General features: G+C 38.4%; 1 protein-coding gene across 2 annotated transcripts in view; it reads right to left on the bottom strand.

The window, feature by feature from the left end:
* Positions 1-4480: 4480 nt before the first annotated feature.
* Positions 4481-16503, bottom strand: part of AGO2 (argonaute RISC catalytic component 2) — a 37813-nt gene continuing 25790 nt past the window's right edge. For both annotated transcript variants that reach the window (XM_010292668.1, XM_010292667.1), the window contains 8 exons: positions 14902-15086; positions 12819-12978; positions 10368-10458; positions 8997-9191; positions 7698-7832; positions 6223-6324; positions 5189-5388; positions 4481-4850 (listed from right to left, as the gene is read on the bottom strand). In XM_010292668.1, coding sequence (XP_010290970.1) covers positions 4742-4850; positions 5189-5388; positions 6223-6324; positions 7698-7832; positions 8997-9191; positions 10368-10458; positions 12819-12978; positions 14902-15086 — 1177 coding nt within the window. In that variant the 3' untranslated portion in view covers positions 4481-4741. The remainder of the gene's footprint in view (positions 4851-5188; positions 5389-6222; positions 6325-7697; positions 7833-8996; positions 9192-10367; positions 10459-12818; positions 12979-14901; positions 15087-16503) is intronic.

The raw sequence follows: 16503 nt of genomic DNA, 5'->3' as shown, positions 1-16503 counted from the left end.
GTTCTTCCGTTTCCGCGGAAGCCTCTGTGCACGTGCGTGCCAAACTTGAGATAAAAGCTTCAGAACCATCGTAATTCGATTAGAAACTTCGGTCATTTCCGAAAGTAACCCAGGCACGCAAAAACCTAAACCACCACACCTACCCTTCAAAAGTTTAAATTTAAAATCCTTGCGGAAATATTCTCTCTTGCCTTAGTTATAAAAACGATCTACTAACATCTGAACACATGTTAAAATGGACAAAGGCTGCAGGAATTACTGGTAGAGTCAGAATTAAAGCTAAACCTTCACAACCTTTTTGCTTTTACAGTAAGGGAACATTGCCTGGAGGCCTGGGTGAAGATCAAAAATATTTATTATGGATTTCTGGTTTTAAGCATAAAAGTTTCCTGTGGATTTTCCATGCTGGCTCCAGCAGATTAAGACACAACAGCTTTCCCGAACAACTCACCCAAAACCTGACAGATCTAGAAACAAGGAATTTAATACGCCAACGCTTCTGTAACATGGGAGATGTTTGATGGTAATTCAGCAAGCCAAGTATGGTTGCTGAAATCTTCTAACCCAAACCAAGCCAAAATAAGGAGTTCTAACAAAACCAAGCGATCTCACTCCGTACATCAGTGCACATACACAAATTAGAAGTGTTCAGATTGCACAGGGCTATCTTGAATGCCAAACTCATAAGGCAAATCCACCTGCTTCCGACATTTCACTGCGGGACGCTTCCTCTTAAGGATTGACTCAACTCTCTTTCCTGGGTGCTAGAAGAGGCGGAATGGACATGTTATAATATTCAGCCACTGGAGCAGACATTTCCCAAACTAAGCGAACCTAATTGTTGCTTTGTATCTCCTACGTTAAAAAAAAAGAAAAAGACAACTTTTAAGTAGTTAATCTTTGTCGGTACTATTTTTCACCTCCCAACAGGAGCGTTTCACACTTGCTGCTGCTGGTTTTTGGGGGGTTGCTACAGAACTTCGGGAGGGCTCTCTGGAGATGTCTGGACCAGTCCCCTGCCCAACGCACGCCCAGTGAGCCGAGACTGTGCGGGCACCTGTCCAGCCGAGTTTGAGCCTCTCTAGGACAGAGCTTCTACAACCTGCTTCAGTCTTTGAATACTTTTGTTTCAACAGTGTTACCATCTCCATAAAAAAAAAAAAAAGCCTCAGAGAAGATTATCCATAGCAGGCAACTCATTAATATGTTCGCCTCTCAAGCACACTCTTAAAACCAGGGCAAAAAGAAATACTGCAGTACTGGCAGTGGTCAGTTTGTCCATCACACCGCTCATGCCTGCAGTGGGAAGAACATATTTTTGTCACCAGGATGCAATTACTGCCAGTTTTCAGACTGCTAAGCACCAAGAGCACCTGCACCGATGGCTGAATTCACGCAGAAGGTGACGGCCAGGAAGACAACACAGAGCAAGAGGAACGCAAGCGATGAGGTCCTGCCCAGCGCTCCTTTGCACGAGGAGTCACGCAACCGCCTTTGCACGGGCTGAAGAAACACATGAACAAAACCCCAAAAAACCCCAACTGCCAGCGGGTAACGCACATTTGGTTATTGCTGACCTGAGCTGCATAGTGACGTAGTGGTTATAACTGTCAACCTCAGCTGTGACTTCACCAGCAGGAATGTGTGTGAGAGACATCTTGAGCTTTGTGTTTACCTGAGATATTGCTGTTCTTGTAAGACACATGGGAGGTAAGAAAAAAAAACGTTAAGAGTAGGGTTTTAGGTGTTCATGGTGTGGGGTTTGGGGTTTTTTTGACAGGAGACATTTTTGAAGATGTAATTTAAATTAAAAATATTCCCAGAAAGATAGCTGCTGGACTTAGAGCACACTGTACTTTTCAAAGTATATACTTAATAACTTTTTAGAGAAATGCTTTAAATTACTCACTAATTCACCACTAGCAGGGCGTGGAAGGGGAGGGGAAAGGAGGGAGAAATCAAGCCATAAAGAATTAACAGTATTAGAGGCTTAAAAAGATCTGTAAAAGGTAAAAATGTCCCCAGCCTGAAATGCATATAACCATCCCAAGTTCTTCATACTCGGGGAAGGAAAGCTACACGAAGTTTTTGTTCATTCCAAGAGGATACACAGACAACAGCTACTCTCAGATTAAGGGTCTGCCTGATACTCCTTTTCTCACAAAAAGGAGCTGCAATGACTATTCCAGCCTCAAGAATACATCCCAAGTGGGACACAGTGAAGCCCCCCAGTCTGCTTCAGAAAGAAGATTTGAGGTCAAGACAGATTCTGCCCTCCTCGCCCCATCTGATCACCTGTATAAAGTCATTTATTCCAGATCTGCACAGAGAGGAAAGAGGAGGATGAACTTCACATCCAAGAGGTCTCTGCATATTGAAGAGCAAATGAACTAAATGGCGTCTTAAAATGGTTGATCTTTTTTCCTATTTGTCAATAACAATACATATAAAAAAAATAATTCTTATCTAAAACTCTGCCAAATTAAAATCTTCACCGAAATCTGAAACCTCTCAAGCAAGTGCACAGAGAAGTGCAACATACCCACCATGGAAAGGTTTTGCAGTTTAGCGGTACTTTAGGGGAGGTACGTACAACCTGGTTGGAACACAGAAATACAGACAGTGTGTCTTGGAATTCACTTTCTGTTACACCAGCATAATTTAAGATCTGGATTTACATAACTATGACCAAGAAGAAAATCTGACCCAGCAGCCTCACCACTGAATTAGAATAATACAATTAATCTATTAATAGATTTTACATTGTTATTTCACCTAAACGCCACCGACAACCAACTGCTACAAGGTGAAGATGTGAACTTGCACAAAGTTATGTACCTAAAACTCTTTATGCAGCAAAGGTTGGGCATTTTCTAGCTTATTCAACAGCAACTGGTTATAGTCTAGCCGCTATACGGCACAGACCTGCGCACTGGTTAAAGCTACTCGCCCGTCTCAGTGGCTAGAGGTAAATGTATTCCGAACAGTGACTGAGCATCTGCTAAGAGAAAAGGGAAAAGGTGAAGCAAAATGAAGCAGTGGAAGAGAATGAAATTTTACAAATCTGCCTCTTCGCATGTTATTTCAGTTACGCTATGAAAAATAAACAAAATCAAGTCAGCATAAACAAGTTTCCTGGGCTTTCTCTATTTTCTTCTAAACCTGCTTGTGGCATCATAATTAGTGCAATGGTTTACATATGTATTATGGTTTTTTTCATGAACCCAGTGTGCAAACTAACAGAAGCGTCTGTCTAACAATTATCAGTTTTAATTAATGCTTCTCCTAAGAGAATGGCAAAACTCTCACATTTACTATTGACCTTATGCATAACGAAGAGAGTTTCACCTCCCTTCATACGTAAACTTCAGTTTCCTAAGATTTATCTTTACTGCATAGATTCTCTGACTTTTGTCTAAATTACAAACAATGAGCCACTCTCCTCTACTAGAGCTCCTGCTTCACCAATATTCCACATATAAATAAAATACAATTGTTTTGTGCTTGAATGAACGTAGAATGTTGGTCTCGTGTGCGTCTCTGAACAGCACAGGTGAAACCTGCTATGTTGTGTGCAGGCATAAAAAGCCTTTCTACAAATTACAAGCTATACAATATACACTGCGTGGATCTCGGAACTCTCACATCGAAGTCAATTGCATATTTTTGCATTTGAATAGTAATGTCCCCATGACAAGGTTTTAATTTCTAAATCCAAAGCATTCTTGATATGTTAACAGAAGTATAATGAGCACTCCTTAGTAAATAAAAATAAATAATAGCATCTAGTCTATCACATTAATACTGTGAAACATATATAAAATTTACATTAACTCAAACAACAGTGAAAAAGGATTGTACTGTATTTATCACCACAGACCCGTATTCTTTAGAGACTTTGGAAAGTAAGTGTCACAGTCCTGTATGACAAGTTCTAAAGTTAGCTGTCAGTATGATTAAAAAAAAATTCTTTACAATTTTTTTTTAAATGGCACATTTTCTTTTGCCAATCTAACTGGACCTATTAAAAGCGTAGGTACAAGTTCATTCTTTTTTAAAATTCTTCTTTAGTCTATGAAAAACATTTTCAAATGCAGCACAATAAAAAACATTCAAGAACAAGCTTCAGAAAATACATTTGCCCTTAGACACACAGAGAATAATCTTTATAAGACAGTTGAAAACCAGAATTTTGTCACTCTCTTCTTTTGAAAATAAAAATTTTGTAAATGCATCTAGAATAATCAAAGCTTCATAAATAGTCAAAAAAATGCTTTGCTTTCCTTTGTATTAAAAGCTAATTCACAGCATTTTAGCCCATCAAACTTTAGTATGAATTAGATCTTTACAAATTACTAAAAGCAATTCAATGAATAGCAAACTGAATGAGGAGGTTTGTGGGTTGGGTTGTTGGGTTGGTGTTTTTTTTTTTTCCCCCTAAGCCCTGAGATCACAGCTCTTGATTTAATTATAAAATATGGGTCTGTTTTATACCAAGCAGCTTAGAGATTTTTGGCAAACCACATTTCCAACAATAGTGGGGTTTGGTACAAGAATGCAGTTCATAATCAAGTCTGAAATTCTGGACGGAAGGCTTTCTTGCAAATGGGAAAAAAAAAAATTAAGATGCACCACTCATTGCTGGCTGTCACTGTAGCTTGGGCAACTCTTGGTCTAAGTGCAGCTGGTCTCACGTGAATCCAACTCTGTATCGTACTGAGTCGCTAAACATTAAAACATGTCAAGCAAAGTACATAGTGCGCAACGTGTCCTGGTGAACTTGAACTGCTTTAGCAAGTGCTTGATGATCTCTGCCATTACTCTGACCAGAAGTGTGGCTTCCTTCAGCACTGTAAGAGAAAGGAGGTGGGGAAAAAAGAGGGTGGGGGGAGAAGAGAAACCCTATTTAATCTGCCTCTCCTTGCATATATTGTTTTTGTATCGTTCATTTCTTCTGAACAGAACGGTCAAAAGTTAATTACCCTTAAAACACCACCGAAGTTCTGAAACAGAAAAAAGCACAGAAGCATACAGGACCATCTACCTTCTTGCACACTATAATCGAGCAGCAAGACCAAATTTCCCCTCAAATGGCTAACTGAGGATACTACTGACCCCAGAATTAACAAACCCCTTTCCTTCCTGCTTTCTTTCAAATTCCGTCATAATTTAAAACTATGCAACTCACCTATCGTGTTCTTTATCCACCAGATGATACCTGGCTCTGAAGGCAACCAGATGCGCGTAATATGCTGGTGCAGGGATGGAAACAGAACGAGTACAGCGTACGTACGTATGACACAGCTGGTAGGTAAGAATCTGCAGTTCATCTGAAGAGAAACGATTGTCATCCCAGAGGACATGGTAATGAGAAGGTCTGCTTGTTCCCTGAAGGCAGATCACACAGGACGTCAGCATTTCAAAAACATCTCTTTAAAATCTCTTTTAAATTTCCACCTCTGCAGGTGAACTGCAGTATAACTGGCTGCTTCCTCAAAAGTCACGTGTGAGCAATTCTACATACTTCAGCCAATTTTGCCTTTAAAAAGGCGAACAACCTCCCTCCTTGCTCCCCATATAACTAATCCTTTGCATTTTTGGATAGGATTGTGTTTTCTAGAATTTCATCCCTGTTATTGAAATTAAATGAACTTACTGAAGTGCACTTTCATCTTATGAAACTTAGATCTGACAAAAAGCCATCATCTACAGTAGCTGTAGGCAAAACACTAACAGCTAGCAGCAACTGAACCTGTGCCCCTGTTGAATACACTTTTTTAGCCAGTATTAAATCTTGACTTTCAGTACTGTGGTTGATTAATAGTTTCTGACTGGGAAGAACAAATCAGAAGAAAATGTGACACTACAGTGGTGCTATCAATGTATTAGTTGCTTCCTAGGAACGGGATGCACATTTCAAGAGAATATAATGCAAGAGGCAGCTCTGTAAAGTAGTTCCAATATCTTGCTACCATTCAAAGCAGCACACAGCCAGGAGAGAAGCAGAACAAACTAAACGCACAGGATGTGCTGCGTATCTATTCAGTTTCATTATTTTTTTTCAGATTTTAACAACAACAGAAGAGCACTGTGGATGGCATAGATGAAAAGCCAACATGCACAGATGGAAGTTGTACCGTTTGTTTCCTGTGGAAAGAACGCAGGAAATACCAACAGCCAGTGTTATCTTTGAAAGTTACCATCCCACACAAAATGCTGTACCTGAATACCAGCATGACTACACAGGTAAAAGTCAAACTCTGATGGATGGGTGATTTTTGTGTCCACTGTGGTACCAGCTGGAATGTTTCCGCTTTTTCCAACCTGGGTGAACAGAAAATGCAAATATAGTAGGGCACACACAAAGTTTTTTCTTTTCGGCTGCACAGTAAGGAAAAAAACACAAGGGAAAAAAAAAGTAAAAAGCAAAAAGTCAAGAATGAGCAAAAACAAAATTTTGTTCAACTGAAAATCTGGAGTGTCTCTACTAAGGAGGAAAAAAAAAAAAAAGAGATGAGCTGCAAAATCTTCTTAGAAGTTACCTACAAAGATTAGCTTTTCTGATTAAAGTAAAAAGAATTTCCTGCAACTGATTTGTCAAATACTTTTCACCTTCCCATTCCAGGACAGGTTATTCCTCTATAACTTTTCTTGTTTATACCTGAAAGAGGACAATCCACAGTAGTAAGACTGGCCTCTCCTTCCCTCAAAAACATCAAAGCAGAACTTAAAAATACTTTTTACTTTAAAACAATTTAACAGTTGTAATCATAGCATGTTATCAATGTAAAAACCACCTTCATGTCAGCATTAAAAGTTACTAATTATTGCCTTGAAGCCTAGGAGGCTTCAAATGCTCGCACGGAGAAGCCTGACAGAAGGAAAAAGAACACGAAAAACCTATCTGTGAACAGAGGTTTGCCATTAGGAAGTCTTCATTTACAGCAGTGGCTCCATCCTAGACTCGGGGAACCTCCTTTCCACCCAGAAAGGTGGAATCAAGTATTTCTACATCTACTTCACATAGATACAACAACAACTATGAAATACTCATAAAACAATTTGACATGTTCAGTACTATAAATAACGTGTTGTGACACTTGGTATGCCCAAACTGAACTCCACACGTCTAAGACATTAGACACCTAAGACACCTTAAAGGTAGCATTAATCGAAAAGAAAGTGTTGTCCATGTGTAGGGTTCACCTTCCCTAACAATTTGAGTGTCTACATCTCAGCTGGTGACCCAAGAGCCACTCTATAGCGAATGGCAACCAAACCAGTGAACTCACCAGTCCTAGAATCAGATGAAATATGCCTTAAAGTGTGCTGGGAATACTAAACAGATCTCCATTTACAACAGAGTGCCTGAGGTAACTGTACCAGATGGATGTAGGCATCTATATATTAAACCCTACACTACTCAGATCAATCTCAACCCTTGAGGATCTTGAGACAGTAAAAAAACCTGAAAAGAAACCTGAAAAATTTTAGGAACTTAAAAAAGGAACTTAAAAGCTTCTTGCCAGTTTATTTTACAGGACAGAAAAAAAAAGGTTTTCCTTTCCAGACAGAAAGATCTCACCCAATATCTTATGTAGTTCTTCAAACAAGTCTCTTATTGCTTAAATAAGAGCAGCAAGTAATAGGTAACTTGGCTGCCTGCTAGATACTTGCCGGTCACAATTAGAACATACCCGTTCATTTTTGTCTGTACAGAAGAGTCTGGTGTGATGCCTTTTCTGCACAACTATAAATGTAATTCCAGGTTGGTAATCCTTTTCTAGTTTAATGCATGCTTCTCTGATAGCCAGCAATTCGTGGTGGAGAACCTGAATCATAAACACAGAGATGTGTGATAAATATGAGAGATAGCTATCTCGCAGATTGCTCTTATTTATCGTGTTCTTTCTTGCCTTGTCACTCAGAGTAGCGAGATGTCAAAGCATGCAAGATCAAACCTTAATTTCTCCACTTAATGAGAACAAATTAGATCACTAGTTTCCTGAGCCAGGCAAGAGCTGGTTCCATATTTGTTCAGCTCCAAGCATGAGGCTTGGACTAATAAGCTGTACGTCAAAATCTTTTTAACTGACAAATACAAATGAACATTTAATTGGGCTGTTGAATATACAACAGCCTAATTATTTTTCAGACTAGTACAAGGGATAAAAATCCAGAACTGCTCAACTGCATGTTCTTTCCCAGTTTTGTAAACGCTCATGCCAGACAATCAATAAAAACCGAGAGAGAGGAAAGTGCAATAAAACAAAAGGCACTGGTTTGGGATTTGGGTTAGTTATGAATTAAAAATTCAGTGAAAAACAGTGATAAATGGGAAATAAAACCCCCAAAGTTCATACAAAGATTAGTTTTATTAATTCAAGTTTACTGAGTGACCTTTACTCTCTCCCCTTGGATTTTAAGAAGTTTACTAAATTCTCTCTCTTTTAATTTACATATAAAAATACTGGAAAGGAAAGCATATGTAAATATCCTTTAGATATATAGAAAAATATTTAAAAAAAATATGTTACCTGTAAGCAAACAAAATAATTACAAGAAAGTATCTGTTGAATTTTATTGGGAATGAATGAAAAGTGACAGTGTGAAAATACAGCATTTATTAATCCTAGTTAAAAAAGTAGGAAAATTAGCCTACATTTAGTTTTTCTTTACTGTCAAAGTTCTACAGGATAAAGTTTGACTAATATGTCTTGAATAGGTCACAGATGTTGAACATCACTTGAGTGCTAAAACTATCCTTCATCATCTATGATTTTGCAAAGGAAAGTATTTTAAAGCGGAGAAGCATTAAAAAAAAAAAGCTTATGAAAAATATGAAAACATTTTTCCTGATCTGCTTGGTTAGAATCCAACAAATTTGTGGAGGGAAGATTCATGGAGGGTACACTTCTTTTTGTAACTCCAACTACATAAAAATACATTACTACCAGAAAAATACATAATCCAAATCTCAAAAAGAAAAATATAACCTGTTGAAACTGCCCCTCAGAAACACCATCTCTGTAGAAGATTATACGAGTTGGTTTAAATCTGGTTGATTTGTAGAACTGAATAAGCAACTCCCTGACCATGGCAGCCAAATCTTGTATGATTTCTTGGCGGTGCTGCTGGACCCGAACAGTGGCACAGTATCGATTAGGATGAGCATCCATGCTTCCTACAACCTGTTGAAAAAATGCTTAGTATCAAACCAAATCTGAAAGTACTTCAATAAAGGTATTTCATAAAAATAAATGCACAGTCTTTTTAACAGTATCTTGCAAACTAAGGGGTTGACCAAGCAAAGATATAGTCAAAATCATAACGTGTTTGGAAAGAGCTTTGAGTTTAGTCTACCTGTGGTAACATGCTCTTCCAAAACCAAAAACTTGTTTTAAATCTAAAAGACTAATTTCCTGTTTGCACCTACCTGCAGTTAAAAATTCAAGTACAATTTGATATCATTCAGTACATGGATACCGTGACACCATTGATTTACTCCAGACTGCAACGTAGGAATTTGAACACCTGAAGACCGAGTGCTTTTCTGGGACACTGTGGCTGAATCCAATTCCAAAACTGAAATGGTGAGGCACCACCAAAAGGTCCCCACCGAACAGGCCCTGCTTGCCAAGGGAAGGCAATTTTCTGTTCATGCAACCTCAAAATTCACACTTCTACAAATGGCATGGGATTTAAAACCAAACAAATCCAAATTGCGTATGTCAAAAATCACAACTAAGCACATCTCCACCTGGCTTCCCCTGGACACAAACAAAATAAAACAAGTATTTTTTTGTTTATTTAGCACCAGAGCTAAGCCTAAGATGAATACCACACATACTGACACCAAAGCTATTAATTATTACATAAGCCAGAGCAGCCATTATAGTGTTTGACATAATGCAAGTCAAAAACCTTCCCCTGTTTTTAAGGAGCACATTTTCAAGAGATTACTGCACAATTTGTGTTGTCAGGAAGCTTGAACCCCCAAAACCCACAACCGAGCCAGCCTAGTTCCCTATCAGCAATGGATAAATTCTTAACATTTTTAACTGCTGAAAAAGCAGATTCAAACATGCACCAGCTTATTACAGGTTGCTGATAAATATCAGCTAATAGAAAAGCTCCTCTGTGTATTAGCATCTCAGGCATTTTACAAGCTAACACATACATTGAAGTAATTAGTATCAGAGCACGCTCTCCAAAGTTTCATTAGATACCTGCGCAAAAATAATTTTTAACGCTATAATTAGGCCATCAGCAGAAATGGACCACAAAAGAATTGAAAGTAATAAAATGCATTAGAGCTGAGTAGCAGGAGAGAGCAGGGGTTAAAGATCATTACACAATTTACTCACTGCAGCAATGGAAGGCTTTTTTCCATCTCCAGCTGGAGGATGAGTTACATCTGCACCAAGGAATATGACAGGCTGTTGAAATACTGGTGGTCTGATAAAGAGAAAGCAAATTTGTAAAAGCAGCAAAGCTGAACACTTAATAAAGCACATTATAACTCAAGTAAACAGCACACCCTACTCTTGCAGTGAATTAGTCAACAATCTGCACTTGACCACAATCGGTCACTCGTGCTGTGACAGTAATTAGAAGTCCTGATTAGGGTTTTCATACTAAATACTTGGCCTGTTTTTAGAGCAAAGCTAATTATTACTTTTCATTAAAAACAAAAAAAAAGATTTTTTTCACTTATAACTTGGAGAATTGTAGCTTTTATTGATCAGACCATAGGAAAGAATCAAAGTTGATTCCTCAGCATCAAATAGCATCTGAGAAAATTAAAGGATTGTGCACATCTGTACACAGATGCTATGATTTTCCTTCTGAACAAAAAACCCCATCATTGGTAAAAAAGTACAAAAATTGTGGATATCATAGGTAGTATTTTAAAAGTAGAATTTTTTTTTTTTAAACAATGCTTCCAAGTTTTAAACAAACCTTTAATTAATTCGCTGCATCAAAAGTAGAACACCAAAACACTACATGGGAAGTTTTAAGCTTCAACTCTATTCATTAACTAAAAAATTTTAAACAGGAGATCTTAGGCCACCAGAATTTTTTCATGTGTATGTGGGTGTGTGGGGGAACAGTTATGTAGATAGATTCTGCTGGTTTGAGACCTTCTCTAAAAAGAAATTTGAGGGTAATTATAACAATGTAACTTATAATTCAATTATACAAATAAAAAGCTGTTCTATTCCCATCCCCTCAACCAACAGAAAACAACAATTAAAGAGTTATGTTTTAAATACTCGAAACCTGCACTTTCATAGAACATCTAGGTGTTGTGTGTAGTTGTGCCACTTTGTCTTTTTCCCTTTAACTCCATTTTCCCAAATGCACAATTTATTGGCATAATGAGCAGAATTCAAATTTTTGGCCCCATCATTTCTGTCAGCACATGCCATTTAAGAGACCTTATGTTTATGAATCCAGCATACAACTACTTATGGGGGGGGTGTGTGTGTGTGTGTTCTGTTTTGTTTCCACAGCAGTTATCTTTAACTCCTTTTGAGAAAAAACAAACACAAACAACAACAAATAGACAAAAAACCCCACGGTGCTTTTTTGAAACGCATGCTCGCTAACACAGTGGGTTTTAGTTGCTTTCATAGGAGTCTCCAACAAGCACATTACCCAGGCTGAGTATATTTAGTTCAATGAATAGAACTTCACAAAGATACACAAAATATATATCCCTTCTGATAATGTGTTCTTTTTTTCCCCCTCTCTAAGTACTTGTTGTTGGATTATTTTTCAGCAGCTGCCTTCTGACTAGCCTAAATATGTCGAAGGGAAAATTTCCTTATCTGTGCAAAACAGAATGTTGACTTCTTTGAAACAGGCTCCCAAGAATGATGTAGGAGGTTATTCCCCGACCTCTCTGATTGTAAAAATGCCATCTTTTTACTGACATAGAAACATACTTGTTCATTTTGATTTAAGTGGCTTTATATATCTTTATGCTATCCTTCTCTACCCTCGCAGGTAAGGCAAAACAAGCTGTATTTTCTTCATTCTTCCATCAGCATTTCTTGTGACCGATTTTTCAATGAAACTGATAAAAATTTCAATTTAGGAATGTTTGTTTTAAGATGATACACAAACAAAATATAGTCTTTAACACGCAAGGTCCCTCTTTTTTTTTTACAAACAAGTTGATATTTATTTTACTCCCACTCAACTATATGCGGGACTTCAGTGACATGTCAGCTATAGAATTCAATAGTATCAAAGAAACTTCAGAGAATATAGTTCACAGTATAACGAAAACTTATCAATGTAACACTAATAAGAAATTGCAAGGTAAACTGGACCTGGAAACCAATTAAGAGTTTCCTGCTCCCAGCTTGTCTTTTTTTAACTATCTAAGTAAGTTAAGACATACAACAAAATGAAGAATCTTGACTACAATTAAACTATAAAGGAAAAGGCACTAGTATTCAAGACGTTACTTGTTTCTGAAAACTCAAGGCAAATAAAATATTATAAATTTATATATATTATAAAATTTTTATATACATGAAGTGTAAAACTTTCCAATGAAAGTTGTACACTTCAATAGTCAGACTGCAATAACAGTATTTTTATTATCGATTTCAGCTGGAACAAGTATTCCTCTCCAGCCTTCATAGCCTAACTTTCGAAGGACTATGTATTCAAGCCAAAAGACAGTTTGAAGAGTCACTTAAACTACAGTGCGATGACTACAGATAAAAGCACCCAGTTATCTTCATATGATGCACGTTCTCTTTACATTACAGTACCCTCTTCCTCTTTGAAAGATGGCTTACCTTCCCTGTGGCAGTAAAATATTATTTACGCCTCCTAATTTGACATTTATTTTTAAGCAAAGGTTCGACAGAGTTTGCGGTGTTGTTCTTTGCACATTTTTCATCTGGACGCACTGCGTAGCCATTCCCAGCACAGTGTCGCCAACACGCTTGACCTCCGCTGCAAAACCAAGCAAAAATGAAAAAAAAATTTGCACATCGCAAATCAAACCATGTAGGAGACATTAATTCAGTGACAATTAACTACACCTAGAGTTTTTGCACAGTGATTATTTAAGCTTAAAGAAACAAGAAGAAACCTAAACCCCAAACCCAACCCCAGCCTCCAGTAAACCACCTCCCAGTCCTGGAGTGCTCCACCTGCCAGCAGCGCAGTAACTGGGTCCCAAATATAACTGAAGACACTGTTGGCTTATTTTAACTAAGAATTCTTTTTTTTAATTACACTAATTGTAATTTTAGAATTGTAGTGTTTTAATGTGGCTAATGGAGTAGGTAATATGGCTAGTATTAGGATGATGACCACGTGTTTCATTATTAAACACTGGACTAGTAACGCAAACTTAATAGTAACGTGCTGAGTAATATTCAGCCAACCAGTTTGTAAGTTCATCACTTGCATAGAAAGTGGCCAGTTTAGCAAAGGATGGCCCATAAAACCTCCAAAAGAAATCCATTACGAACTGCACTATTCGAAAGGTTAAAACAAATGCTACTGTTAACAAGAAGATTGAGACTTAAAGGCTTTAAGAGAACCATACCCTTACACTGAGGAAAAGAAGAAATTTAGTCTCCAAAGCAGACTTGGAGCAGATGCAACCCCCGTCGTTGGAAAGAGGCTTTTTTGAGGGCCAGTGTGAGGAGAACAGTCAAGGAAAAGACAAGACCATGGGTATAGGAAGTGCAAGGGTATGGAAGAGCGCAGGGAGAAAATAAAAAGCGATGATTAGAGGGGCAGAAAGAACTACAATTAAAGATAATGACAAGGAAAGCAGACGAGAGTGGTACCACATCCTCTCCGTGGTTAAGTAGAGGAAAGAGTCCCCTTTTAGTGCCAAACAGGAAAAGCAAAAATGTCGCTTTGCACTGAATTTCTACTGAACAAATTAGAGACGAGCAACTTCCTTTGCAAGTATGAATTCAAGGGGCGGGGGGAAAAGGTACTATTTTGTTAGAGGTTCTTTTTTTAATCTCTCTTTTTATTTTATATGATATAATATTGGGAAAAGAAAACTAGGAAATTATTTTCTGCTGTATTAAATTGGTGAGGGATGGGATAAAAAAAAATTGCAGCTGGTAGATCTAAGCCGTTAGAGAAGAGAGAGTCCATGAAGCTATGGGAGAAATATAGTGGATGTTGCTGCAATTAGGCAAGGTAAGTGAAAAAAGGAGGAAGGCAGGAGAGGAAAAGGAGCAGTCTTGCCTATAGGAAGAGCTAGTTAAAACCAAAATGCATGGTTTCCCTCAAACATATTAAAATCTATGTGTATATGCTATGTAAAATGCACTAATTGTCAATCTGTTTCCAAAACACAGTTTAAGTTGCTGAGTTTTCACCTTCCAGGCATCAGTGTCCTCACAACTCAAGAGTCAAAAAACTGAAAGAACAGGAAGAATCGATTGGCAGAAATCTTCTCTTTCGCTCATCTGTTTTTGCAAAAGGGGCACGGCACGAGTAAGCAAAGATGTTCTCAAAGCTACATGGTTCTTGAGTTTATCACTTCTTCAGTCACTTGGAATTTTTAGCACACAAATTATAGGAAGTGTATTTTAATCCACTGCGTATCAATTTCATCAATTTCACAAAAGCCTTGGTTTAGCTTTCTCACTTACAAACTGCATCTCAAATGTACCAACAGGAAGAATGCAGAAAAGCAAACAGACAAAAATAATGAAAAAAATTAAGGTCTTAATATAAAACATCATGCAGCACAAGAGAAGGAATAGAATTAATTTATAGCCCATTCCCTAAACAGAATTTATGTAGTTAAACCAGAATGAAACTGCCCTCATTCAGATACTTCACAAAAAATACATGAAATTCTGACTGAAACACACATGCTTATGATTTGCACTTACTGACCATAGACTGGTGTTTTTCCTGGCAAAATTACTACAACCAGCTGCAGCCCAGTATAAGTGTTCTTGAGATGTCTGAACATGGGCTCCACACTGTCAGCTCCCTGCGCGTATTTACAGAAGCAGGGCTGCCCCTGGATTGGCATTCCCGCATCTCTGGAAATCTTCCTCAGTTGTTCTGTAAAGGACCTAAAGGATGTAAATAAATACATTAGACTCTCAGGCAGCAAAATCCATCTTGATTTTTTTTTTTTTTCCTAATTTTTAATGTAACAATCCTGTTATACTTGCACAGTTGTGCTGTCTAAAAACCTGGGAATTTACCCCAAGCGTATCTTTAATTGACTTGTGCCTGTATAGTCACTGAAGAAAAGACAGGGGAAGATGAGGAAATACACTGTATAAATAACACCATTACTAAACACTTCACTTCCAAAGCAAATTCCACCTTATTTGATCTTTCTATGAGAGATTCAGTATAAGCTACTTTTTGCAAAAACACAATGATGATATTTTTGATAGCCTGCTCTACCATAATTCTGTGTATGTCACCACAAAAAGGGCTGGAGTTCCTTCTTTTTCTTGGTGAGGAAAACAACCAACAGAAGTTACCAACAATTGTGTCTCAGCAAATTGATCCAACGTTAATAACGACGCATGAGAAAACCTTGCTAGATACCAGAGAAAAGTTGTATCCTGGAGATGAAGACAAACCTTCTCCAAGGATGGTGCGAATGCAGGTGACCCTTTGATGGAACTGGTCAGAAACAGAGACAACCTAATTTGGTCAGAGGCTTTTATCAGCGAAGACTACTTCACCCCCCTGCTAGCAGGGTCTGCTGTGTTGCAAGCCTGCCTCCTTCTCCTGGCTCTTGTTAACATGGTACTGTTTGACTGCCTTTCCTTTTGAAGGGACACCGAGACACTGTGCCTGTTGTAAGCAAGGCCACTGTAAGCACTTCAGTGTAGGAGTCTAGGGCTCTACAGAGCACACCCACTCTGGAAAGCATCTTCAAAGTCATGGCTCCTCCAGGTTGGATGCCTGCCATCGATGGTGCATGAGTAGTCCTTAAGTCCCGTCCCCATAAACAAAGGCAAGGTGAGGAAGTAGCGAGGTGTCACGGCGGAGGCCTGGACAGGTGCCAAGTTCATTGGCATTCACACTACATGTGTTTCTGGGATTTTTCTTCAGAGTGGCTGTAGTCTGGTGTGGTGGGCTGAAGCACATCCTCTAGTCCAGTTTTATCCAGAAGAAATCCACACCGTACACTCAGACTGCTCCTTGATGCAGTGCATGGCATGGCATGGCAACTGGTGACCATCGGGAGCTTCACTTCAAATATGCACTCCTGATCCAAACTAAAACACTAATGCAGATGCCCCCAGACATGTCCTCCTTCGGCACTTGGCTTAATGACCAGCACAGCAAATGTGGTCTCAGGTAGCAACGGTTAACTAGCATCAACACTGACAAAGTCCCTTTTCTTATTTTGGAGTGGATGTCCCCACTGTGTCTAAATGGATGGTGTGTAAAAAGTTGCTCGTCTTCACCAAAGGGTGCCAAATAATACACTTACCCACTAAGAGGGTGTAAAGATTTAGTTTC

The sequence above is a fragment of the Phaethon lepturus genome, unplaced genomic scaffold (genome assembly GCF_000687285.1).
Source record: "Phaethon lepturus isolate BGI_N335 unplaced genomic scaffold, ASM68728v1 scaffold13948, whole genome shotgun sequence".
Taxonomy (NCBI): Eukaryota; Metazoa; Chordata; class Aves; order Phaethontiformes; family Phaethontidae; genus Phaethon; species Phaethon lepturus.
Note: the sequence above shows the minus strand (reverse complement) of the source record. Positions and strands in the feature narration are given on the sequence as shown.